The 26,231-nt window shown below is 33.8% G+C and overlaps 1 protein-coding gene across 2 annotated transcripts in view; it reads left to right on the top strand.

Moving 5' to 3' along the window:
- Positions 1 to 26,231, top strand: part of LOC119832822 (interference hedgehog-like) — a 49,610-nt gene that overhangs the window by 9,898 nt on the left and 13,481 nt on the right. For both annotated transcript variants that reach the window (XM_038356601.1, XM_038356600.1), the window contains exons 2-11: positions 10,065 to 10,132; positions 15,038 to 15,273; positions 16,358 to 16,552; positions 16,812 to 16,984; positions 18,379 to 18,583; positions 20,499 to 20,712; positions 20,969 to 21,099; positions 22,651 to 22,738; positions 23,784 to 23,890; positions 25,040 to 25,158. In XM_038356601.1, coding sequence (XP_038212529.1) covers positions 10,075 to 10,132; positions 15,038 to 15,273; positions 16,358 to 16,552; positions 16,812 to 16,984; positions 18,379 to 18,583; positions 20,499 to 20,712; positions 20,969 to 21,099; positions 22,651 to 22,738; positions 23,784 to 23,890; positions 25,040 to 25,158 — 1,526 coding nt within the window. In that variant the 5' untranslated portion in view covers positions 10,065 to 10,074. The remainder of the gene's footprint in view (positions 1 to 10,064; positions 10,133 to 15,037; positions 15,274 to 16,357; positions 16,553 to 16,811; positions 16,985 to 18,378; positions 18,584 to 20,498; positions 20,713 to 20,968; positions 21,100 to 22,650; positions 22,739 to 23,783; positions 23,891 to 25,039; positions 25,159 to 26,231) is intronic.

Genomic DNA, 26,231 nt, shown 5'->3' with positions numbered 1-26,231 from the left:
GATATTCTGCTTCGGAGTGTTAATATAACAGCGTAACAATTTATCGTCAACCAATGATATTAGAGAGGTTATTTTGTAGATAAAACGTTGTCCAACGTAAATTTTTTTTATTATTTGTACAAAATATTTTCTTTTTCGTTTTATTAAAATTATATCCTAACTATCTAAACAAAGAAAATAATAAAAATGGAAGAAATCATAAAAAATATATTTTATGATAAAAATGTGTTGCCCGCACGCACTGGCGGCTTAGAAAATAAAACACGCACAGCGTGTTTTACGCACAAGAGACGCGATTTATCGCGGATGCCGGCTTCCACACGCTAGGCGTGTAAAGCCGCATCCTTGGTTCCAAGCATTTTTACACAACAGGTGTGTTTCAGCAGCCAACGTGTTAAATTTATTAAAAGTCGAATTTTGAATGTATTTCAATCTCACAAAATGTAATATTGTCGTATGATGATATGATGTTCAAATTGTAATATCTCTTGATATTATTATTTTCCTTGTGCTTTTTACATGTAACAACGTGAATTGTTTCCTTTACTTGCGATTTTTTTTATTTACATTTAGCCAACACTAATGGTAAACTTGGAATGGCGCATCCGCTGCTCGCTACAGTACTTAAACGGGTACCTAACGACACTCGATAGATGGGGCTTTATTGTAATGGATATTTTTTATTTGATTATATTTAATTTTTCGTATTCTAATAGTGTTATGAATGTTGTAGTTTATGTGTGTAGCATAGAAGATAGACTAATCGAATATCATCGGATTGTGCTTACAATCTTAAGCGACGCGCACCGGTTTCGAACGGGTTCAATAATACAATAATATATCTTACATGTAAAACTTCCCATTGAATCGCTCTGTGTCAAAAATAAAACCCTAACCAGAATCTATTACGTAATTGTAACGGTCTGAAAATGTAATATTATTTTCTTTATCTACGCAAACATCGTAAGTGCATTTCGCACACCGAGCATCAGCTTCCCTATTGATAAATCTAATCTATACAAAAACCCACGCGGGCTGCTTGCAGCCCGCGCACCGCGCACCATTATTTAGTCTTGGTAAAGCTGGTCTACGAAAAAAAGCCATGCGGGCTGCTTGCAGCCCGCACACCGCGCAACATCTATTAAGTCTTGATAAGACTGGTCCACGCAAAAAGCCCCGCGGGCTGCTTGCTGCCCGCGCACCGCTCAACATCTATTAAGTCTTGATAATACTGGTCCACGCAAATATCCACGCGGGCTGCTTGCAGCCCGCGCACCGCGCACCAGCTAGTTACATTATATTAGTTAATGTGGAAACACGTGGATATATCCATATCCACGAGTTAACTACGTATTAGCTATCCAGATAACACGTTAGGGTAACTTATAATTACTAATTAGATTTAGGTATCGTATTGATTATGTTTTGTAGTATGTATTATTTATTTCTATACAAATATATAACATATAATTATTATTACCTCGTATATTAAAATCGTATTAAAATTATTGGTTTAAATTAACTGTCACTAAGCTGTTTTCTGTTTGTGGTTGAATATGAGAGTTGATATTTGGATAGACAACCCTTTTTTATTTCAGTTTGTGATAAGTATTCTGGAGGTAGGTAGGAATGGAAAAAAGGTATTAGGTAGCTAGTTAATAGAGTGGCGCAATGACGAAAGGAGTATTGGCTTCCCACAATAAGAGCCTTGATTGCGTCTATTCAGCGCCATTTCTTACCAGTTTTCACATGGAGCGTGCGCAGGTCGTCGTGCGTCTCTCGTATCTAGAACCAGGCCGGTGTCTTGTTGGCTTTCCCAAATACACTCGTTTTATTGGACGATCCTTACCCATTTTTTCCACATGGCTAAGCATACGGGGTTTACCTATGTGATTTTATCTCGCCGATGACAGGCCCAGTCTATTAAATATTATCAGGCTGAGCCTATTCAATTTAATATTAGTACTTATAACCAATTTAATATTTATTTATTCATTTATACACAGGCTACTCGTACCGAATAATTAGTACCGAGCGCGTAAAATCTTTCGTCTTTATAAGTAATCTTAATATATAAAAATTTCATGTTACGTTGTTTGTCCGTGATGGACTCCTAAACTACTCAACCGATTTTAATCAAATTCGCACACCATGTGGAGTTAGATCCAGCCGGGCGGAGCCGGGGCGAAAAAGTGAAGTCCCGTGTCCCCTAGTGGGGTATGGGGCAGATGATGTACATCCGTTTCACTGATCGATTTTCTTTAGGGACAAGTAGGTGATCAGCCTTCTGTGTCCTGCCAGACCGAGACATTTTTTTTTGTGCGTCCCCACCGGGAATCGAACCCAGGACCCCTTGGTTCTACGCTCACGTGTTAACCACTGTACCAAGGAGGCGGTCAGAGCCGGGGCGTGCAGCTAGTATAATATAATAAATAGATAAAATTAAATCGAAACAATAACAAATAAGTATTAAAAATGAACAGGATTAGGCTGATCACCATTAAATGAACTGTGATACTTCTAATATTGTATGAAATTCTTGGGAGCAACATTTTTAAATCGTTTCTCATTGATAATAGCTATGTTTGACCTTTTAACATATTTAACAATAAATTGTGTTTTAGTTGTCAATTTATATAAGGAACGTGTTAATTAATATATTTCTGGATACATATTAGCTGGATTTCAGGACTTGACTAATTTTCAGAATGCAATCGATCTCTGTATTAAATTTCATACAGATAAAGATCAGCTGTTTTTGCATGAATGAGTAATAAATATCGACACATTCTTACAAACTTTCACGTTTATAATTTAAGTAGGATATTAAATATCTATTTACTATTTATCGAAATTGTTTATAACCGCGAATATATTAAAAAATTGAGTTTACAGAACCATATTACGCCGAGACGACTGCAATATTAGCATAAAGATATAGATATAAGATAGATAAGATCGTTGAAACAGCTTTGCCTCGCGAAAACAAGAATTTTAAGATATCTAAAGATGTTGACTTAGAGTAAAGGAAATAGCTGTTGCACGGAAAAAAAAACTGAAGTGCGTTATGTGCAGTGACTGAAGCGACTGACGAGAAACTATTGTTGCTATAAAAAAAAACACAGGAGAGGATCTAACAAGCTGCCAGGGTTAGTCCGTTATCAAGGTGCTAGCACATTATAAAGATATCCTGTGAACGAATTGCAACTTGTGCACGTCCCCGATTGCAACAAATCGATAATCGGTTCTCAAGTGCAGGTTATTTTGAAACGCGATCATGTCATCGATCGTTGGGACCACACACCGGCATTTCCGGGTTAGTTCGAATTACTCTGACACTATTTACTCGATTCAATCGATTCGCAATCGAGTTTTGCGATTTAATTATGCAATTTACGGTGTTTGCTTTGCATCTGCTAACAAGCATGCGTTTGCATACAAATTTAGGGAATGCGTACACTGAGTGAGATTTTTGACCCTTTTTATCGTCGTACCTATTCATTGTATGTTTATGTTATGTTTGTTGTGAACCACATGTCAATTTCAAATGACCTAAAGACTATAGTAATTGGTAACCCAACTTGCAGGCAGAAGAAGATTTACGTGCGAGCGTACGTTATATTAAAGAAACATTTATCTGAAATGTAATGCTACGTAGTACTATCTTTCAGTGATATTTTTAATGCATAACTCTTGTTTGATTAAATTACATCTGAAATCAGAGACTTAAGCGTGAAGAAGAGACAGACAGAGAGAGTTACTTCCTCATTTATAACGTCAGTGGGGATGTACATCTTCGTAAGATTGTAAGCACAGTGCGCCATATTTGACGTCACAAGTGAGCATGATTGACATGACATGATATAGAATTTAGTCTGTATCTTTAACGAGTAATCAAAATTACGTATTTATCTTTTGTAACAAGACATCGTAACATTTCTGCATATATTCATTTGGATAGTACCAAGAAATGAAATAAATTTATATAAATTAACGATTCTATAAACAAATGGTTCGGAAAATGTTAACAACATTGTGATATGTAAGCCGTATATAATATTTCTCATAAAAGTTGAAAATAGCCCATTGTTTCCACCGCGCCCTAATTAGAGAACAAAGTAATATGTAGACATGTTTCTTTGTACATTGTTCTAAATAACTGTATTCTTGGGCTAAGGCCTGAAACAAAACGTAGTTGCCTTTAGTAATAAGGTATTTAGGTTAGGGATTGTGCGGGCTTGGCTCTATACTTTATTGAATCCAGCTTGCACCGTGAGCTCGGATTTGAACTGGATAATGACAATAATTTTATTTCCAACTCGCTTTATTGACAGGAATATTAAATATTCGCTATGGTATATCTTGTGTGGCGTTTGATATTCACTATTGGATTCAAATGTAGCATTTTGTTAATTGTTGATACTGTGTTTGTATTTTTGTGCATCTTTTTCATCTAGATGTTTATCTTCTATTATATATATAAAATTCTCGTGTCACAGTTTTCGTTGCCATACTCCTCCGAAACGGCTTGACCGATTCCTCTGAAATTTGGTAAGCATATTGGGTAGGTCTGAGAATCGGCCAACACCTATTTTTTATCCCGATATTCCTACGGGATACGGACTTACGCGGGTGAAACCGCGGGGCGCAGCTAGTTTTTTATAAATTGAAGATTTTGATATAGAATTTATTTGATTTAAATTCTTCGTTTGCATACGAGTCTCCAACAATAATCTATATCCACGAACGAGTATTGTCTCTTCTTCTTAAAGAAGTTGATTTTCTCAGTGTCCAATACGTATGAAAGTTACAAATTAAACAAACTTCGAGAATTCACTTCTCAGCAGAGTCAAAGACACGTGATTCGAATGAGTTCAGTTAAATAAATCTAGTACAACTTTTTATCCTTCTTATATATTTTCACAATAAATTGACGATTCGGTCGATTGAATTTCAAGGTGATGTGAAATGAAAAGAAACTATAAGACTTATAGTAACAAAATAATTTCCAACCCTCGTTATTTTTTCTTTGTTTACGAATACAATAATAATTAATTTACTCCTAACAGTATATCATGATTCAAAATATACAATACCAAGAAACAAACATCAAAACTACCCTTTCATAGAGCGCCGTCTGTTCCGCTACAAATATTAAAGTTTATCAAAGTCGAAACTAACAAATAGACTGTGTAAAACGGAATTTAATAAGGAACGCAGCTCGTGCTTGCAGCTTCAAATATTTGCTAAATATTCTCAAACCGCTATCGTTTACAGGCGGTCAATATTGACGGAGTTCATTTGAATAAATTGTTTACAACTCACAATGCACTCTCGTCTCTCAATCAATTCAATTGCGCCTTCAAGTGAATAGAGGGAACGCGCTGAAAAATGCTCGCGAGTTGTTTGAGAAATACCTATCATGTTTGTATTCGTAGATGTTGAAGCGCGATGTTAATTTGACGCGTTTTTATTGGGTCGTGTTATTCGACGTGTACATTCCCTGGGAAATTTGTAAACTGTATTTAGCACTAGTCTTTTTGGGAGAAAATGATCATTAACTCGTCACATAAATATAAAACAAATATCTCGGTTAAGTCACACATAAAGTCATGTATAAAAATGCATATAATTTACTCACACATATGTCTCTGGTACTTAAATAAGTATCGAATAAAAACCTTTTGACATAGGGTATTCTTTCGATTTACATTGCGTGGTTTTTATGATGCATAATAATGAATGTTAACGCATGCGGGCTCATATAAAGCTTAACTCGTAAAATAGTCTTCTTTATGAATTGTTACGCATTCTTGGGGGTCCAGTAACGCATTGAAAAGTTTATGTTAGTCTATTGCGGTTTTTATAGCAGATATTATTTCTATTGTGCATTTGCACAATAGAAATGAAAGTGAAATCACTAGCTGTAATTTTAAATAAACGAGCAGTTAAAGCTGAGTAATTTACTGCTATGTAAATAATATTATTGGCTACTGTTTTTATTAGCTTTTTGATTTTATCTTGGGTGTTAATCTTATTGTATTTATAAAATTTTGTATCGTAAATCTAGAATACCTTATGAAATAATAAATAATACATGTACAATTCGTTTAAAGAAACATTATCCGTATCACGTAACAAATAAATCACTGATAATACTTAGAAGTGTTACTATATACATTAAAATGAAATTACCTGAAACAAAATACGTGCAAACATCTTTAAACAAGCTGCTACAGAAAACTTTTATGGGCAATAACAAGCCGTTTAGATAGTAATAACTTCGCCTGTTTCGCTAATTAATCACGTTCGTGTCCCAATTCTCAGCCAATTACGGGAATATCGGCCTATTGACCAATAACGGGTCATATATGCATGTAACTTAAGTAACGATGTAGCATGAAGGAGAAACCATTCTGGAGAATTATAGAGTCTACACCTAGTAACATATACTCAATCAGGATAATAAAATACACTAACCGTCTCCTTGGTATAGTGGTTAACGCGTGAGCGTAGAACCGAGGATTCCTGGGTTCGACTCCCGAACAGTGAAACTGATCAATATCATCTGCTCTATTGTCACTAGGGGACTTCACTTATAATAAAAGACACTGCTCTATATAATCAGGAGTAAATATTGTTTGGAGTTATTGTTTCTCTCCAAAAATTTTATCTAATATATAATAACCACAACGCAGTTCATATTATGACACATTAACAATGTTGTTAATGTCAATTATGTTATAAGTTATTAAAAAGTAGTAAGGAACATGTAGCTATGTCGGCTACAGTAATCCATACGCAGCAAATAAATGTATAATTGGATATTTCCTTGAAATAACGGTCGTATCAATATTAGGCCAACACTTGTCAATCGCGGCATTGACACACGCGTTCCTTATACAGAATGCATCCGCCGTCACCTTCAAGGATGCATAAACTAGAAACGCGCCAACGAGACAGGATTAGCGAGGATATGTCAATAATATAGTGGATATGTCCTGTGTCCGCGCTGTGAATAACAAAATGTTTTTGATAGCATTTGAATTATGAATGACGTGTTCCGTTTAATTTTACATACAATCAGATTTGAAGTTGTGAATGAACGAACAGTTTGACAGTGTCGTTTTTTGGTTATGGTAAAGTCAAATATCACACAACTGATCTTGTTGTGATTCTGAGGTTTATCAGTGAGTATATTTCTATGTGACTTGTTCTAAGAAATATTCCTTTTAATTATTTTACCATTTTGATTTTATTTCAAAAAAGTCTTTATATATTTCAACAAGCACATTTTTTTTCCAATGCATTAGTAATGAAATGTTATATATAGAAAAACACTTATTTTACAAATTTAATATCTGCAAGTCCAGTAATATTCGTATACGGTTCCTATTTAAGAACGACTGCATTTAAATAGATGTTACACAATAAAATAAAAACTTTCACTAAGGAGTTTGCAATTAAAACCTATACTACCTATATAACACTGTATAGGAATCCAAAGCAACTGTTTACTCGCTCCTACCATTTCTTGTGAGCTTGAAGGATTCTTTTAAAATACAATTTGCTTATTCGCTATTGCATTTTAAAATTGCTAATTGCTTTTCTGTACCCGTCTGTTCCCTTCTGTTTTAAATCAGCCAGAAGATTTTTAAGAGAAGTTTAAATTTCTTGTATCGTTATTTGTTCTGTGGTCATTATGTTTTTAATTTATTTGTCATTTTTTTACATATGCTTTTATGGTAACTTAGAATTAATTCTGTCATCCTATACTCGGATTTTGATTGGGATATATTTTTCTATGTATTTGCGTACGGATTATTACTATGTCATCTAATGAAACTTAATTAGTTAGGGAACTTATCCCAATCGCTTAACTTATGATTGCCATACTGTTTATGACATACAGTATTGATTAAAATACTATCGAAACAAACCAATTCAAAATTATGGTTATGAGGCGTGGCTTCTCTCGCAAATACAGAAAATAATCATAATTCTAATTCGGAATTTTTTTTTGTATTTTAAACACCATTAAACATTTTAAACATCATTAAACATTTTCAACATCATTATTTTTAACAACCCAAACCGAAGCTTCGAATTATGAAATCTATGCCTGATAAGGTAGAAATAGGACCGCACGGAAAGCACCATATTTCATCTTTCATCTTTCAAATTTTTCTTTTTAAAAAAGAATCTTCAAAATCAGTTCAACCACTCGAATGATCTGAGTCGAATTAATAATCCCCTCATTTTTCTTGAACTCGATTGAAAATTTACCTATAATAGGCGTTATATCAATGGGATAGTTAAACATTCAACAATATAACATTTTTAAATTTAACGTCATTTGTTGCTGCAATGTTTTATTGTATACTTCTGTTAAATTATATTTTAGGAACAAGTTATCGGCCAAAATATATTCCGATTTGGTTATGTCATTCGTGTACAATTACTAAGTACTGACCTTATGGTTATCTGATGAGAATATCAAGTTACACTCCAGTTGAGCGCTCATTTAAATACAAATGGACGTATCGACCATAAACAAACTGATGTAGTGTTGCCACTGCGTAGATAGCATCTATTAACGCTGTTGCTTAACTGTTACCAATGATTTAATGAGATTGCCAATTTCTTATCTATATAAAAGTTGTATCGGCTGATAATCTTATCCGCTATTGGGACTGGCAGTTAAGAATATCCTAACGACGTTTTACAGTTATCATAAAAATTCTGAAATAACGTAAAGTTGTATTTTAGGTGGCAAGCCAACAACACTAACTATTCTTTTAGATGTATGATCGAAAGTTGTTCTAGTGTTGAAGATTAGAGATCAATCTATAATGAAATATAATTGAAGCGTTAATTAAACGGTCTGTATCCTGTTTCTCATCTTTTGCTCCCTTTCCCGAATATAATAGATGACAGACACACAGACAGATATCTTTTTTTTTATACGCAAACTGAGAAGGTAACTCCCACTTCTACCCTATGTCAAATCGTTGTGTTGGTGTATTTTAAATATTGTATGTTGACTCTCAACCCGATGAAACCATTTATAATGTAGATTTACATTTAAATATAACCTGACTCAACGATTCCTAATGTGACAATTTAAGGGCAGTTTAGAGTCTCGAGCGACAGATATTTTCTAACGATTATGTATTTACGATGTAGGAGTCTAGAATGAAGTAAATTATTAATCAGTTCCCAATCTAAAAAGATAGTAGTACCGATACATAAAAGCAATTACTTGAAACCAGACAATTAAATTTTTAATTGAAAGCGACAGCCGTTATTTGCTCCTTAGGCCTTAGGCTTCGCTTGTTTTGTATGTTTATTTATTTATTTATTTATTTATAATACTTTATTGTACAAAACAGAGAGAAAAGTTTAGACAAAATATAATATGGCACAATGATATTTTGTACAAAAGGCGGCCTTATTGCTAGACAGCAATCTCTGCCAGGCAACCTGGTAGGAAAGGAAATGCAAGAGGTTTTAGGGTATTATTATATTAATATTGGTAATATATCAATATTAATAATATTTATGTTGTATTTATTATAAAGTTTATAAACCTTAGCCTTTTTAAAGTGTATAAAATTCATTTTTTAAATAAATCATTCAATCTATTACTTATAGACTTATATTAGTAGAATGTAATAAGTGGATAATTATAAGATATTCGGTGATAAGTTATGATTAATACATTTTTTGTGTTGTCACGCTTATAATTATTATTGTGTATTAATTTTCGCATTAATATGTCACATTAAATATTTGAATAGTCTGTTCCTCATATTTAAAAATATAATTTATTTTTGAACAATATGCATAACAGTGGAATAAAGATTTACATTGTCTAGGATGCCTAATCTTAAATAATATCTGTTATTTATCTGTATAATCTGTGACTGGTTTATCCTGTATTTTGGCGCGAAATTATCGTAACCTGTTTGATTGTGTAAATTTTTGTAAGCTATTTTTCATTTGAGATATTAAGTAAAAAAATGTGTTTAAACATATTATACATGTTTTTATTCTTCTTCCAGGGCTCCTAAGATGGGATTTCGACGGGTTATTCAATTGCTGGTGGCGGTTGTTGTACCAGTACTTGGCGGTGAGTATTTTTTTGTATTTAAATAGTAAATATTATTTCATAAATCATTAATCGGTTATAAGATTTTTTTCAATTATCATTGCTTATTTATAATTTGCTAACTGTTACCAGCAGCTTTGACCACACGGTCAGAAATTATTTGGCATGGTATTCGTCTTCTATTTAATTCTTAGCGGATACCTACCTACATCATAGTTGCTGTCTGCATGCCAAATTTCAACCCATCGGTCTATCGGTTTGAGCTGTGTGTTGATAAATCAGTCAGTCCTTTGCGTTTTATATATTAATATTTAACTCTATTTGGAATATTTTAAACGGCTTTTACACTGTTAAAAAAAAAATATATATATATATAATAAAATTAAAGAATCCAGTAGCAACATATAAATGTTTTATCATATTTTACATTTACTGGATAGTTTAACATTTAAAACGATTTGTTTCCTATCGTACCTTATGAATACTCAATATCAATTATGTTAATTATACTATAACACAAAATTACGTTTAACAATAGGGTCGTAGTTTTTAAGCTTTACACTTAGATCTGAAACTGGGTTGCTTTGTTCTAACGAGCGCAACGTCGCATATAGGGCACCGCACTAACGAGTACTTAACTTGTGTAAAGTTTTAATCTCTCCTTGCATGCTGACAAAAATTGAAACGAGGTTTTGAACTCGAAATACAAGGATAATCCTACTAATTATGCAAATCATAAAAGTTTTGTAGAAATTGCTAGGAAATTTGTTTGCTTTGAAAGAAAAATAAAATGACTAGCTTTGGTTTTTTGATTTGCAGATTTATTATAACTTTGAGTTTTATTTCAATTCATCTAGTAGTAAGATATATTCTACTACAAATATGAATATTGAATAAGTATATCCTCTCACTTATTACGACTATATCCTAAATAAATAACTCTTTATATATCTTTATGCAAGCTTTAAGTCAATTTAAAATGGTGAAACTTTTGCCAAGTTTCAAAATGACCGATGCCGAAGATTTCGTGATGAGCGTGCGAATGACGATATTCGATATTTTCTCGAATTCGTTTTTACGTTACTTTTATTTTTTGGTAAACTAATAAACTGTGTATCGTGCCCTTTTAGATATGCTCGGGATGACTCCGTACCCAAATACTCGATTTGTTTAATCATTAAAATAAATTGCCTACACAATTATCTACTTTTAAATCCCGTACAAATTGATGGGGCCAGTCAGACGTACATCGTGCCGTTTAAACGATAAGTATCTTGTTTGAAATTCCATGTCAAATCTCCATCGGCGGTTGAAGAGGAGTGATTTATCATTTGTTACGGGCTGAAGTAGCAATGTATTAGATCAGATTGTTTTTTTCTGTTTGGGTCTCGAGTCTCGGCGGATGCAGCAGGTAGTCACTCACACATCGACAGAAGTTTATTGTTAGTAAATAATCCGGTAGCGGGTTTGGGTAATGTGTTACCACAGTTATCGTGACAGTTTTGAGGCAAAAAGATTCAACCATACTCCGCCGAGGGTGAGATAATATTAAGAAATGAACGTCATGCACCTTTATTAGAATCGTCGCTATGATTTATTTAGCTTTATTGTAAAGAGTCTTCTATATTTTTAATCCACAAGATTTTTATAGATGTTCCATCATTATATTCTTACTATAAAATTAATTATCAGTATAGACCGTAGGTCGTGCCAAAAAATGGGCGAACATAGTCACATACATGCGCTCGAAAAAAAAATCCTCTGTTGCAATCGGGTAACAATATGATTTCTAACTAAAATGTTTACACCAATAACTAAAATATTGATTTCAGACACGACTATAAGATTATAAGTAGGAAAATATAAATCTGATGAGTTTTCTCTCTCCTACTATGAACGTGTACACGTATGAGATGATGTCAATGAATATTTCACGCACGTGGGCCAAAAATACTTATGATACGGCAATTAAAACAGAATTGATCCTTTAATAGTTAAATATTTTCTAAAGAGCCCGACAAAGCGATCCCCACAGCACGAGTAATTTCACGGTTAGTCTTCATTATGTTGTCTTTTCCATTAGTGGCGCGATTAGTTGCCAACTACCGGCTTTGAGGTTTCTTTGAAAGGAGTGGTTATTGTTGAATCAACGTATTATAGGTAGAATAATAGAGTGAGCCCTGACGGTAGAGGATTAGTAGACAAAAGTAGAAATAGATTTGAACTTGTGCATTATAAATTGTTTAAATTTACTACTCTTTACTCATCCTTCCTACTAATATTATAAATGCGAAAGTTTGTAAGGATGTGTGTGTGTATTTGTTGCTCTTTCACGCAAAAACCACTGAATCGATTGCAATGAAATTTGGTACGTAGATAGCTGGACAACTGGAATAACATATAAGCAACTTTTTATCCCGCTATCCCTACGGAATACGGACTTACGCGGGTGAAACCGCGGGGCGCAGCTAGTTTTATAATAAACATGCATAAGTACAAAATGTTATTATTTTCTATAACAAGCACACATCATAAGCTTTTGAACAAATTTTAAAGGATATGCAGTTGGTATTTACTTTAATATCGGACGATTAATAGTGCGTACTAACATCCACGATGCACTTTTAAATCACGTCGGATTTTTTTTATTTGCTAAAAAAACATGTCCACCTCGTTAAGATTATATTGTCATACTAGCTATTGCCTCCGGCACCACCCGCGTGTACGTCACGTTTCGGGAACCTGCGGAAACTACCATTATTAAGACCTAGAAAAGACTTATAGTGAATTCTATAGTACCCTATTCCCGTGCCAATTTTATAATGAACATTCAATGTTTTATTTTATTAAAATACAATAGAGTCTGTGTATGTTTTTGTCTTTAATGATACCGATAAAACATAGCAGAAATTATAACTAACTTTTTACTCAACCTATTTTGACGAAATAACTTTTGGCAACGCTCCTAATTATAGGTAAGCCACACGTGAAAACCGCGTTCAAATCCATTGAGTAGTTTTGAAGTTATATCGTACCAGACAGACAAAAAAAATCCCAAAACTTGCTTTTTTGTTACTCTTCTTTAATCGCCCCCTATCAGTATTTTGGAAAAATATTTAATGCACAGATACTTGATATTTGCTTTCTTATCATATGTATATATTAATTTTATACTTTGTTACATGACCAGTGTACTACAAAAAATTATATAATTATTATTTAATATATTATTCTATAACTTAATAAACAGTTGGTGTAACTTAATCATTTAATCAAGGACAGTTCATTTCTTGTTTCGATACAGGTGATATAACGCTAATATAACTGTATACTATAAAGAGCTTTCAATTTAAATAGTGTCATAAAATAAATTATATAAAAGCATCACATAATTTCACTTATTTTACCATAACTGCTATTACTTATTTTACATTATAAGAAGCCAAAGTAACACCAATATTTTAGCATAAACGGCGTATCATTTAACGACAAATGTAAATTTTATCTTCAATTTTCACATAATTTAACAATTCCACATCGTTAAGAACATAGCAGACGAAGTTTATGTTAGCTGTGAATATATGAATAGATTAACTTGAGATTCTATAGACTTTTATGGGTCAACGATTTTCAGTGTAGAATTTTACATTTAAATGCTTAATAATTAATTGATAAAAGAGCCTCCCCATAAATGAAACTAAAGGGATGAAATCTAATTATATTTCAAACTCATGAGAACAATCAAGCCGAACATTATATCTTAAAAGATGATAAAAGAATTCAAAGTAATTATTGTATTTCATAAAAGCGTGGTCCTTTAATATTATTAGTAGAATTAACGAAGACCACAAGTAATTATGACTTGAGATGATATTAGAAATATGCTAGCCCTAATTGGAATTTTATCAAGTGTAAAATTAGTGTAAAAATGCATTATTCAGTAACAAAGATCTGTTTATATATACCTCTAAACCTTTGTGATTACAACATATGAATACCGGCCGGTTTGAATTTAATTATCGTGCCATGTTCTATAAAAAATCCGGCGGTTACTTTTGAGAAATCCATGCATGGTATAAATCTATAATGACTAACCATTACGAGCCCACGATTAATGTTTGTAACGAATGACTCAACAACGAATAAAAATTGATATTTAAAATTCTCCAAACGGTCATTGCCACGTGAGAAAAATCTGATACACGCTTTATTTGAAAACGTTATAAGTTACCTGGTACGTCCGATCTTGATATAAGGCTTGATTTCTTGTATTAAACGGCAAGGATGCGTCATTCAACAATTGGAGATTAAAACATGAAGGTAATAGCGTTTCAAGGCCGGCAGGATTGTTTCTTATTTTAGGCTGTGTAAAGGAATGCAAATAAAAAGCATGCGCGTTTAGCTCGCGTACAGGCGCATACTTGGCGGGATTGTTTTTTAGAAAAACAATAATGTCTTCATCGTTGCAGCGGTTTCGATTTGATTTTTTATCATGTTTATAGCAGACATGATGTGATTAAATTGCGCGACGATTTTGATGTTTTTTTTTTGGTACTTACTGCACCTAAACGATGGTTCCTAATTTTGCAATACTTCATTGTGTTTGTTTTGTTTTTCGTATATAAAATGTACGAAAATATACCAATACAATACAATATTTCAGATAGTTTATCTTAATAAACTCGGAGGAATAAATGCTTAAACTATAATAGTTAATTATTCGATATGAGTCTTCTGACTTATAACTAAGGCTAAAATAGGAAACAAGGAAATGCAGAAGTTTTAAATTGTCTTTATTCATTTTTCATTCTTGCTTTGTCTCTCGTTGTCTGATGTAGTTCTATTATTATTATGTTTATATATAATAAATAAAAATGTCATACTATTTTTGATGCACAAATTATATCACGTGTTTAACCTTTTCAGAAATCGAAATGGAATTCACAAAATACCCAGAGTCGGTAACAGCACCAGTTGGAGATGAAGTGACCTTCGAATGCGCAGTGCGTGTTCCTGGTGAACGGCTGCAGTGGAGGTGGAGACCAGCAAGTGATACTGACTGGAACCATTGGAAGGAGGTAGCTGGCACCAGTGATAAGGACAGTATAGCTACCAAACTGGTCGTTGAAGTTAAAGATGATACACCAGATGGCTTTTATCAGGTTAGTTAAGGGTAATTTTTTGAGAAGGTTATAATACTCTCGAGAGAATTTTGGGTAGTAAATTATGACTGTTTAATAATTAAGCGTCGAATTGGATAATTTATGTAATACTCCGTGTTGAAAGACCTTTACAAATTATCTAGGTCACACATTGCATCATTGACATCGAAATATAAATGCTCAGTTGAAAATAGGACTCTTTGAATTCTCTAGGCTAATTACGAATTTAGTGATAAATCATTAATGAATACTTTTCTATTTTATTTTTCTCATTGAAATTAAGTTATATTAAAAACTGTTATAGGTGAGGTTAAGTTATTTTATTGTAATTTCATCGTGTACCGGTAAATTTCTATATGGTTGAGTTGTATTGTGATATGAAAGAGGCAACTTCGCAATTTTAGATCGAAGCACCTTGAAGCTATGCATTCCAAACTTTGTCTCAGCTGAGATATTAAACGTGTATCCAATATAAGCGTCTGTGTAAGTTATTGACCGAAGCCAACGATTGCTTGTGTGATGTGTCCATTCGATCGATTGTTCGCCAGAACGATGACAGGAATGTCCGAATTGAAACCGAACTCAGGTTACTGGTTCCAATAAAGAATCCTTTTAAGTCGGGATGTAGGTAGAATTTTCCAATTTTTCCCGAACATGATATTCATTTTGTATAGTCTAGCAACGAGTCCGCTTATAGTTCAAATTATGTGCAAACTTTTTGCTACCTATACGTTTTTACTATTTCTAATTTAAAACTTGCTTCCAGATATTTCTGGAATGTTTTCATTGTGTTGCTACGTTTTAAAATTCTATCCAATGAATAAAAAGTTTTGCTATTTTTGTCTATCTATTTCTGCTATTTACACATAAATTTCGTGAACGTTTATGATTTATTATTTGAATTTCGTGAAATTTTGTTGCTTTTAAATAAATTACTGCTATTTAGCTCTAGCTGTGTTTTGCTCACGAAAGATTTGCGAATAGCTAAAAATTTACGCACGAATACTCCTAAGAAAATATGTTGAATCAGTAGCTAGATTTGCATGCAAACCGTTATTAATTAAAAAATAAACATTGTTTCTAGTGCGTGGTGTGGTACGGTGCAATAAGTTTGGTTTCAATCCCTGCGAAGCTTTCAATAGCCAGGATAGATTTGAGCCGGAACTTTGCAGAAAAGCGTGTGATAACAGCGCCTCTTTACAACACGGTTGTGTTGCATTGTAAGGAACCTTTGTCCGAACCCCCCGCTGTTCTGAGCTGGTGGAAAGAAAATGGAAAGGTATTAATAATTCATAATGTTTTTATTTTATGCTTTGACGTGTTGAATAATGTATTTGGTGTCATCAATGAATCGTTAAAAATATTATAATAATGTACACTTACTAACTAGTAAGTGTACATTATTATAATATTTTTTTAGTTTGTTAAATTGACGTTTACATTTTTAAAATAACCACAAAAAAGATTTGCAAAATACGCTGCTATTGGCAGATACATTAGATAAGTGACGGTTACGAAATTTCCTTATTTCTTCAAAGGGTACAAGGAAACAATTGGACACACCCTACGGAGTACTAGTTATTCACAATGCTACAACTGCTGACGACGGTACATACGGGTGTACGGCAACCAATGAACTGAGTGGGCAAAGCGTGGACCTTCCTGAGAGGACGTATTTGAGGGTACAACATGAGGGCAATGGTGGTGTTAGGTAAGATAGCAATATTAGAAATAAGTCCGCGTTATATACACACACATGCACATGGCCAAAGGGATGGGAAGGGATGCACACAAGGGTCTCTGAAATGGTACCTTCGTTCGTACCTCTTGAGGTATGTTTTTCCAAAATCAAAAGTGTTCTATTTAATTTATTAATATGAATTCTACGGCCATCTTTCAGACACTGGAGCTGGTAGATAAAATAAGTAATCAGTTAGAGGCTATTTGTGTTGTTTATAGAAAATATGTTGTTATAACGGCTATGAAATTCATATCTCTTTGCAATTTTCTTACACATTGGGATAATTGACAGGACATTCAATAACCTTTTTATTGTTATCATTTATTTTATCAAAATGTTATGTTTCACAAACGCCGTGAACTGCGGAATGGGAAGTGTTTATGAGCGGCGGTAATAGCTTTACCCGAGGTGACCTGCATACTAATTTGCCTAAAAAGTCCCCGGATTATTGTAAGGTGTTTTCTTGGGGATGATCAGATTTTCATATAAAAATATCACCTTTATGGGCCGAATGTCACCATACATTAAAGTGCCAGTAAATTGCGTTAGTAAAATATATTCAGCAAAAGTTTTTTCTTGTTTGCAAGTTCTAGAATATCTCTAAGAATTTCCACATCGAAGATGAAACGTTTTCATGGAGTATTTCTTTAAATGTTTTTATAAGCGTGAATAAATATTATGTGTAGAAGAATAAAATTATTTTTGTATTTATGTGATCTGACAGCTGTTAACTAAAACACAGAGCGACTGGAAGACTAAAGGCTTTATGAGGGAATTGTGTAGTATGAAGTTTCTTAGTCTATAACCGTTTATGTGCTTTGTTTAAAATTAATGATTTTATTTTCCGAAATCGGGAAACTGTTTGTTTTCATTTACTCTAGCTTAGTGTACATCTAATAAATTAAACATAAAGTGTTGATCTTCCTGAAAGGATTTTATGGCTAGATGAGCTTATGGTAAATTGGGAACAGGTAATGGGAACGTTGTTTATGTTTTTCCAAAAACATGGTTTGATCCCTGGATCTTAATACTAGTTATAAACGAATAAACTGAGCACCGAAGTTAATCTATATACAAATACAAATTTCAGATGATTAATGTATTTTTATACATTTTCGCGTTTATAATATTATTACCATAAGAATAAGGATTGCTGACTCCATAGATCAGAAAACAAAAATTTATTTTTATGTCACTTCACAATTATTTTCCTTTTTTTATTTTATATGCATAAAAACTTTTAGGTTCAACAAATATCAGTCATAAAAATATTATCTAAATTAGTCTAGTCAATGTCGATGTTTGCATTAAAACACATTTGACGTTCTTTAATTCAAATATCCAATAATGCAAATTTTCCACAGGTTCTTAGAATCAGAAGACTACGTTGGTACAAAAGAGAATGATGTTTTAACAATGCCAGTTCGACCAGACGAAGTTTTGCGATTATGGTGCGGTGTGGTGGGGACCCCCCCTCCAAAGATCACCTGGACTAAAGAGGGGTCACCTAGCTTACCGAAAAGACACGACCATGCCCTTACCATTTCACCTTTCACCTCAGAAAATGAGGTAAGATTTCATCCCTTTCATTTAAAAAACAAAAAGATTCCAACTTTTCAATTTTAAAGCACGTGTTCAAAATCACGAGGCCCTGTGTTGAAATATTTATTTTATTATTTCATCAAGTAGGTAGCAGACGAACACACAGGCAATACAAAGGAGAAATCTCAAGACACGTGTTTTACTGACAGGAATAAAGCCGTCTTAAATATTTCTTGTGAAATTTTTGGACAATTTTCTGCTTTGCTAAGGAACTACGTGAATTATTTTATATAAGCTTTGAATGTTATTGCGTTATTTTTATGTATTATTATGAAAAAAGTTTTCTTAAAGCCTCTCCTGCTTTATTTAATGTTGTTTTCTTTGTATGTGGTAATATGAGGTAGGTATCGGATATGTATATATTATTATACAATAACTTTGCTTCGTCAATTTTGTGCTGAATTGGTCTGGTCTGGTATGGATCTCTAACTTGAGTCAGACCGACATTGAAAGAAGCTTTTTAAAGGAACTTTTTATTAAAGCCTTTTTAACCATAGAGAAGTAAATAAGACATGTCATAAGAATCGTGTAGACTGTAGAAAAAATATTATGCGGCTTAACTAAGTTGGAAGAAAAGCGAAAGGTTTGAAGATACAGGGTTCCATTTTCGATGCGATATTTGAATGAATAATATGTTAATAGTTTGTTCGCAAACAGATGATTGTAGATCATACAAAACTAACAAATTGAACATCAAGAAAGTGGATAGACAAGACACAGACAAGAACAAGACAAGAGCACAGAAAGGAATGTAATTCGGTTGGCAAATGGAAGCCAGTTGTTACAGTCGGTATGATCACTAAGTAGCCTACAGTGTATGTACTCGCTGCAAGCCCCAATGCGCGCTGTAGCATGGTACTAAACAAGTTTTCGTTGATATTTCCTAATCCCAATAATAACTTCCTCATAAGGAAACTCAAGCTTTCTCAGCGCATGGAAGATTTAAGCCGATTTCGGAGCATGTCTTTATTTACTCGTATTGCGAACAGTTGACATTTTGCTCTAAGCGGATTTAAACGATTGCAACGTTCCACATTTGATGACATTATTTCAGGGATTTGAAACGTTCTGACTGTAATTAATTTAAGGATGGAGGGACTTTCTTATAATGGGATGCGTAAATGGCTTATACCTTTTAAGCTGTGATTTATGCGCGTATATTTCCATGCTGTAATTATTTGTGCTTATTTAGCAAATATTTTTAGAGGCCCCTTTTGGGCATGTGTAACAGGATGCTAGCGTGAAATTGGACGTTTATTTTGCTTTTAGGTTATTTCTTGATACTTGTTTACTGTGTTTCGTGTTTTAACGGTTAACTGTTAGTCTTAAATATACCTTAAATATATATTTTTTTAATTAATTTTATCTCTAGGGATGTTCTTGTAAAAGTCTAACTACCATTATATTGTAGATATCTTGAACTTCTGTTTAGTATTGATTCGATGCGGAATCACAGATCAGCTCATATTTCGCTTGAACTTCTCAGAAGTTAGGTCATCATTTTCAATACAGGCTAGATAAGATTAACTTATGCTTTCGATAAAATGGTTGTAGTTACTGCCACATATCTGTAATTTATTTATCGTGTGGAGTAGTTTAAATATATGTATATATAATACAAATATGAGATTTTTTTTATGTTATAGAAATTATAAACATCAAATTGAGATGGCCAAGTAAGCATGTTGGCTTAAATTTTGACCAGTTTTTAATTTTGGCAGGCCATTGGAAATCTTTCATACTATCTCCTCTTCCCCTCCCCCTTTTTTCTTTGTTATGAGAAAAGTCGTTCTTTCGTTTCAATGAGTAATTGAAAGCGTTGTACGACTCTTTTTAGCATAGATAATTGCACAAAGATTTACAGGTATACTTTGTTACTCAGGGCATATATTCCTGCTCAGCAAACGGTATCCGTCGTTCGTGGAAAGCTATAGCCCTCCAGCCACCACACTGGGAGGGTTCTGTCGGTAGTGTGAACGCGTCTGAGGGGGCCAGTGCTCGCGTGGCGTGCGGGAGACTGTACGGCCAGCCGCCGCCCACCGTGCACTGGCTGTTGAACGCGCAGATTGTTGGTGGGAAAGGAGTCCATACTACTGGTGAGTGGGGATATTGTTGCATTACTACTCATTGACATTAATGGTTATCATTATATACCCTGAACTGAAGCTAGCTTAGCTTTCTTGACTAATTTCAGTAATATTGATATCACAAATTTTCTATTTATTTATTTTTTATGTATAATTGAATGCGTTTTTATTCTCCGCTCTTTTAAGCTACGTATTTTCAAATCTATAGTATTTGAAATTCTCTAATAAAAAAATAATCTGAATTGTTGTAATACATGATATACAGAATCGGAGTTGCACATGGAGCGCGTGGAGAAGCGTCACGCGGGCATCGTGCAGTGCGTGGCGTGCAACGCGCTCGGCTGCGCGTACGACGCCGCCATGCTCACCGTCGTGCCCGTGCAGATATCTGATGCGGTGCGTGCTAGTACACACACACACACACACACATATACTGATACTCACACACTCACATAACGAATTGTTCACATCTCATTCTCTCGTTTATGTCGGCAATGTTTGGTGGGTCGCCTGAAGGTAAGCGCTACCACCGACCATGAACATTTAGAGAGGCGTACAAATGGATTGCTGACTATAAATTGGAAATGGATTAAGAAAGGATTGACGAGAGGAATAAAGGAAAGGACTGGGAAGGGTGAGGAAAAACATATGAATCTCAATTTTGAGTGTCACATTGAGCGCCACTCGCGCTAAATTGCAATCACTCACGCATCTATAACATTGACTATCACACTCACAGTTTCACATACGCACACACCCACATGGCACTATGTTCACGTGCCACTGTTGTATATGTTAGTGAAACTTGCTTACGATAACAATGACACTGACAGACTCCCACTTACACATACGTCGAGCACGCTGCGGCACGAATTGGGTCGTTGGCACCGCACCCCCATAGAAGATTGGCGTGAAAAATGTGTAAAATAATGCTTATCCCATAAAGCGGTAAACGCGTTTGCAAAAGCCCTTTGTAAATGTTCATAATCGGTGGTGGTCACTTACCATCAGGTGACCCACACTCGCATAGAACCTATAATAATTCTACGGCATACAGGGAAACATACCCTTGTTTAAGGAACGAGCCCGCACTGTTACAGACAGGTACATTTAAAATAATGTGAAAAGTTTAAGGTTTTTAAGTTCCAAACGTTTTTCACATCCGATTGTATAAATCTCAAAGTATATTTTTCTGATGAGAAATTTTAATACCCTATAGGTATTTATTATTTTTATATGCAAAATCATTATAATATACGAAAACTTAGATTACCAAATAATATGTATATACAATCTCTATTGTTCGAGTACACACTTAAGTTCTTTTTATATTTCTTCTTTGAATATATTTTTTATAAACTTTTACAAAGAAAATGGTTCACTAAGACAAATATGTAATGTCTTTTAACATGTTGCCTTTGGGCGCACTCATTCAGTTAAAAGTAGTCTCTCACAACATTTTCTTAAATTATATTTATGAAACTTTTATTATTATAAATATATGACCAATGTTTTAACTACAATTAAGAATTAAATTTAAAATATGCATACATTATCGTATCATGTATGTATATGAATAAGTAAAAATTTATTGTGTAATATATGAATATATTATAACTTCATTTTTAATGCGAATATTCGTATATTTTTTAATGTTCACTTAAAATTAAGTGTAATTAGAATATGAACATCGGAAAAACAATTAAAGATAGTATGTTATCGAAACTATGGATATAACATCAAGTTGTAAATAAAATAAAAGTATATGCGCCATGGATCATTCAACAAATCATGTAATCTATTCTTAAAACCTGAAACTAACATATTAGAATGATAGAAAGATTTTTTTTTGTATCCTATGCATTTACGAATTGTGAACTCAACAAAAACACTTGGTACAAACGGTTATAACCATTCGAGAACTAAAACATTGTATCTTGTTTACAGGACTATTCAGCAGAAATGCCTAAAACAATGCACATTCCATCGCAACCACCAAAGCGTCACAACCGTAAGAACTTACGGAAACATAAAGGTAAATACAAAAGGGGGATCATAGTAAAATTATATTTAAAAACATGAAACTAGCAACAAGATAAATACTTCATTTAATATTTGGAAACAGAAAGAATAGAAAATAAATTACCATTACCATGTCTCAGATCTATATATAAAAGAGGTTACGTTAACCAAAATGTAATGTTGTCTAAGCATTTACTCTCTACGCCTGTCGGCTTTAATGGTTAAAGATAGTACAAAATTATGTACATATGAATAGAAAAATAAAAAAATATCTGTTTAGATAAGTTATAAACATTTATTCGCTTAAATTATAAAAGCTTTTGAAATGGAAACTAAATATTTTTTTGTAAAATCCGATGTTTAAAATATCGTTCGAAATTCGTTCGGAAAGATTTTAATCTCTAAACGAATAATGATTGATAACTAACTGCTTTGTCAAAATCTGAATTTAAAATAGAGATCTGCTCGTAATTTGGTACAAAATGTTGTCGAAAGTACAAAATATTGATAACACAGTTTATGGCATTTAAATTAATTGGTTTTTTAAAACGAATATCATATTAATTGAAATTTATATTTTCCCTTGACCTATGTACAAATAACATTATAAAATAAGCTTAATATTATTGACGCGAAAGTATTTGTTTTTCGTTTTAGTATCGGAGCGATTTTGTGATATGATTTGTGTGCTGCCGATAGTCAGGAGGCAATAGAGTGTCATTGGCTGCTTTTTAACGCTAGGAGACATCATTTCTAAGGGATTTTGTTGGACTACGCGGCCGGAGCCGCGGGCGAAAAGCTAGTAGGGATAAAGATCAAGTATTAGGATAAATATATGACTTCATTGATTTACATGTTTAGTTATAATAATAGCTGTATGCCCCGGCTCCGCTAGGGTAGTAACTTATCGTAATTGATATAATATTAAATAGACCCATCTTTTAAGTCGAATCAAACTGGCTCATATTTGATTAAAATCGATCAAGTAGTTTAGGAGTCCATCGTGGACAAACAACGTAACACGTAATTTATATCTACTAAGATAATGTTAAACGCAGCGGTGCTGATAGCGCCGTCGCGGCCGAACGTGACGCGGCTGTCAGACGAGAGCGTCATGGTGTCGTGGTCGCACTCCAACCACGGCCTGCCCATACAGTTCTATAAGGTAATCTTTAGTATTTATTGTTATCATCATCATCATTATCATCACCACCATTAATCACCATAATCACCACCACTATCATCTCCAACACCATCATCACCATCACCACCATCATCATCATCACCATCATCACCAGCATTATCATCATCATCATCATCACCATCACCACCATCATCATCATTATCATCATCACCAAATATCTGATAAGAAGGCTTGGAACATCCTACTAATATTATAAACGTGAAAGTTTGTAAGTGGATGGATATATGTATGAATGTTTGTTACTCTTTTAAACAAAAACTACTTAAACGATAGAAATGAAATTTGGTACGTAGATAGCTGGACAACTGGAATAACACATAGGCAACTTTTTATCCCGATATTCCTACGGGATACACACTCACGCGGGGAAACCGCAGGGCGCAGCTAGTTAAAATATAATTTAAAAAGTTTTAAAATGCAATAAAAATAAACAGTATGTACGTTTAGGAGGAATGTAATGATACCGTTATATGAATCTTGAAATCAGTCAAGTAGTTTACATTAGCATTAGCCTGTAGTACTACTTATAGTAGTTCTACTTATAAATATATTATTTGCGCAATACATTTTACTATCATACCGGTCGTTCACATCGCAAACAATTGGACAAACATTCCTACAATATAGTGTTTGTCCTATTATGTGTTTTTAATCGTGTAAAGTTTAATATATAAGCGTAATTTATTCTATTTCTTTCAAAAAGATTTATTCAATTGCTTTTTAGTTTTATAGCATTGAAATGCTATATAATTTATCAGTCATATTATATATTTATCATTTATATATAATTTCTCATTTATAAACCATTTCAATGCTATAAAACTAAAAATAAAATTTAACAAAGGCCGCGTTCCATCGATGCAATATTGCAATCATTGAAATAATGTTTCGTATTGGTTGTGATGGTTCTTAATCATCGCAATAGATGGCGTGGGGTGCCCCTTAGGCACATAAAACCGAAAGAGTAGAAGAAATTCGATCACTGTGGCGGGATCACGGTGGCTGAGGGGCTAGGCGTTGCTACGGTTTGGCAAAAAGACGCGGGTTCGAGTCCCAATGCATAATTTATCAAGATTTTTTCAATGATTTATAGATTATTTTATCACTTAGGTCCAGTATCGCGAAGCAAGTAACTCGTCTGGAGCGCAGTGGCACACGGCTAACTACGATATACCCGCTTATATACATTCGTATGAAATAGACGGTTTGCTGCCCGACCGATACTATAAGTAAGTTAACTGATTAAATATGATCTTTAAAAGCTTATCCTACTAATATTATGAATGTATGTTTGTTACTCTTTCACGCAAAAACTACTGAACCGATTGCAATTAAATTTGGTACGTAGATAGCTGGACAACTGGAATAACACATAGGCAACTTTTATCCCGATATTCCTACGGGATGCAGACTTACGCGAGTGAAATCGCGGGACGCAGCAGTCCTATATGAATTACGTTAGTTAAGGGGACTACTTGAGGTAAAGAGGACTTTATTAATATCTTAAACTTTATTATACTATCTAATCAATCATCTATTCTACAATTTAATTTATAATCAAAACCAACACAACACTAATATTTATTTTAACATATAACTAACCCACACCGCAGCCGTTCAAATGTTTTATGATACAAATTAAATTATTATCTAGAAATTTCTACGTTAAATTTAGACGCATATGTGCAAAATTTTGCTGGGCAAATTTAATTCTATTGTATGCACCGCTTATTTGTTCCGCGGTCGCACATTATATCAAACTGATGTATTGACCAAACTAACTCCGCGTTTCGTAACATATGCAAGATACAAATAGTATTTGGATACTAGTCACTCGCCGTGGTTTCGCTCAGTTTTAAATCCTATTAATCCTACTAATATTATAAATGCGAAAGTTTGTAAGGATGTGTACGTTTGTTGCTCTTTCACGCAAAAGCTACTTAACCGATTGCAATGAAATTTGGTACGTAGACAGCTGGACAACTGGAATAACATATAGGCAACTTTTTATCCCGATATTCCTACGGGATACGGACTTACGCGGGTGAAACCGCGGGGCGCAGCTAGTTGGGAATAAAGTATAGTCGTCAATTAAGTTATCGTCTAATGTCGGTCACTGAATTTCGCATGAATACGCAAACCCTCAAGTGTAGAACGACGTTTGCAAATGATATTTTCCGTTTCAATGCCGTCATTTGTAGAACAGAAGGCGTACAGACCGCGCGCCAGAGCGCTAACTGACCGCCTATACTACGCGGCACTTTACCGTCAAACAGAGCGATTCTCTGATGCGCAAAGTACC

Source organism: Zerene cesonia, chromosome 16 (genome assembly GCF_012273895.1).
Source record: "Zerene cesonia ecotype Mississippi chromosome 16, Zerene_cesonia_1.1, whole genome shotgun sequence".
Classification (NCBI taxonomy): Eukaryota; Metazoa; Arthropoda; class Insecta; order Lepidoptera; family Pieridae; genus Zerene; species Zerene cesonia.
The sequence above is the reverse complement of the archived record's forward strand: the minus strand, read 5'-3'. Positions and strand labels throughout refer to the sequence as shown.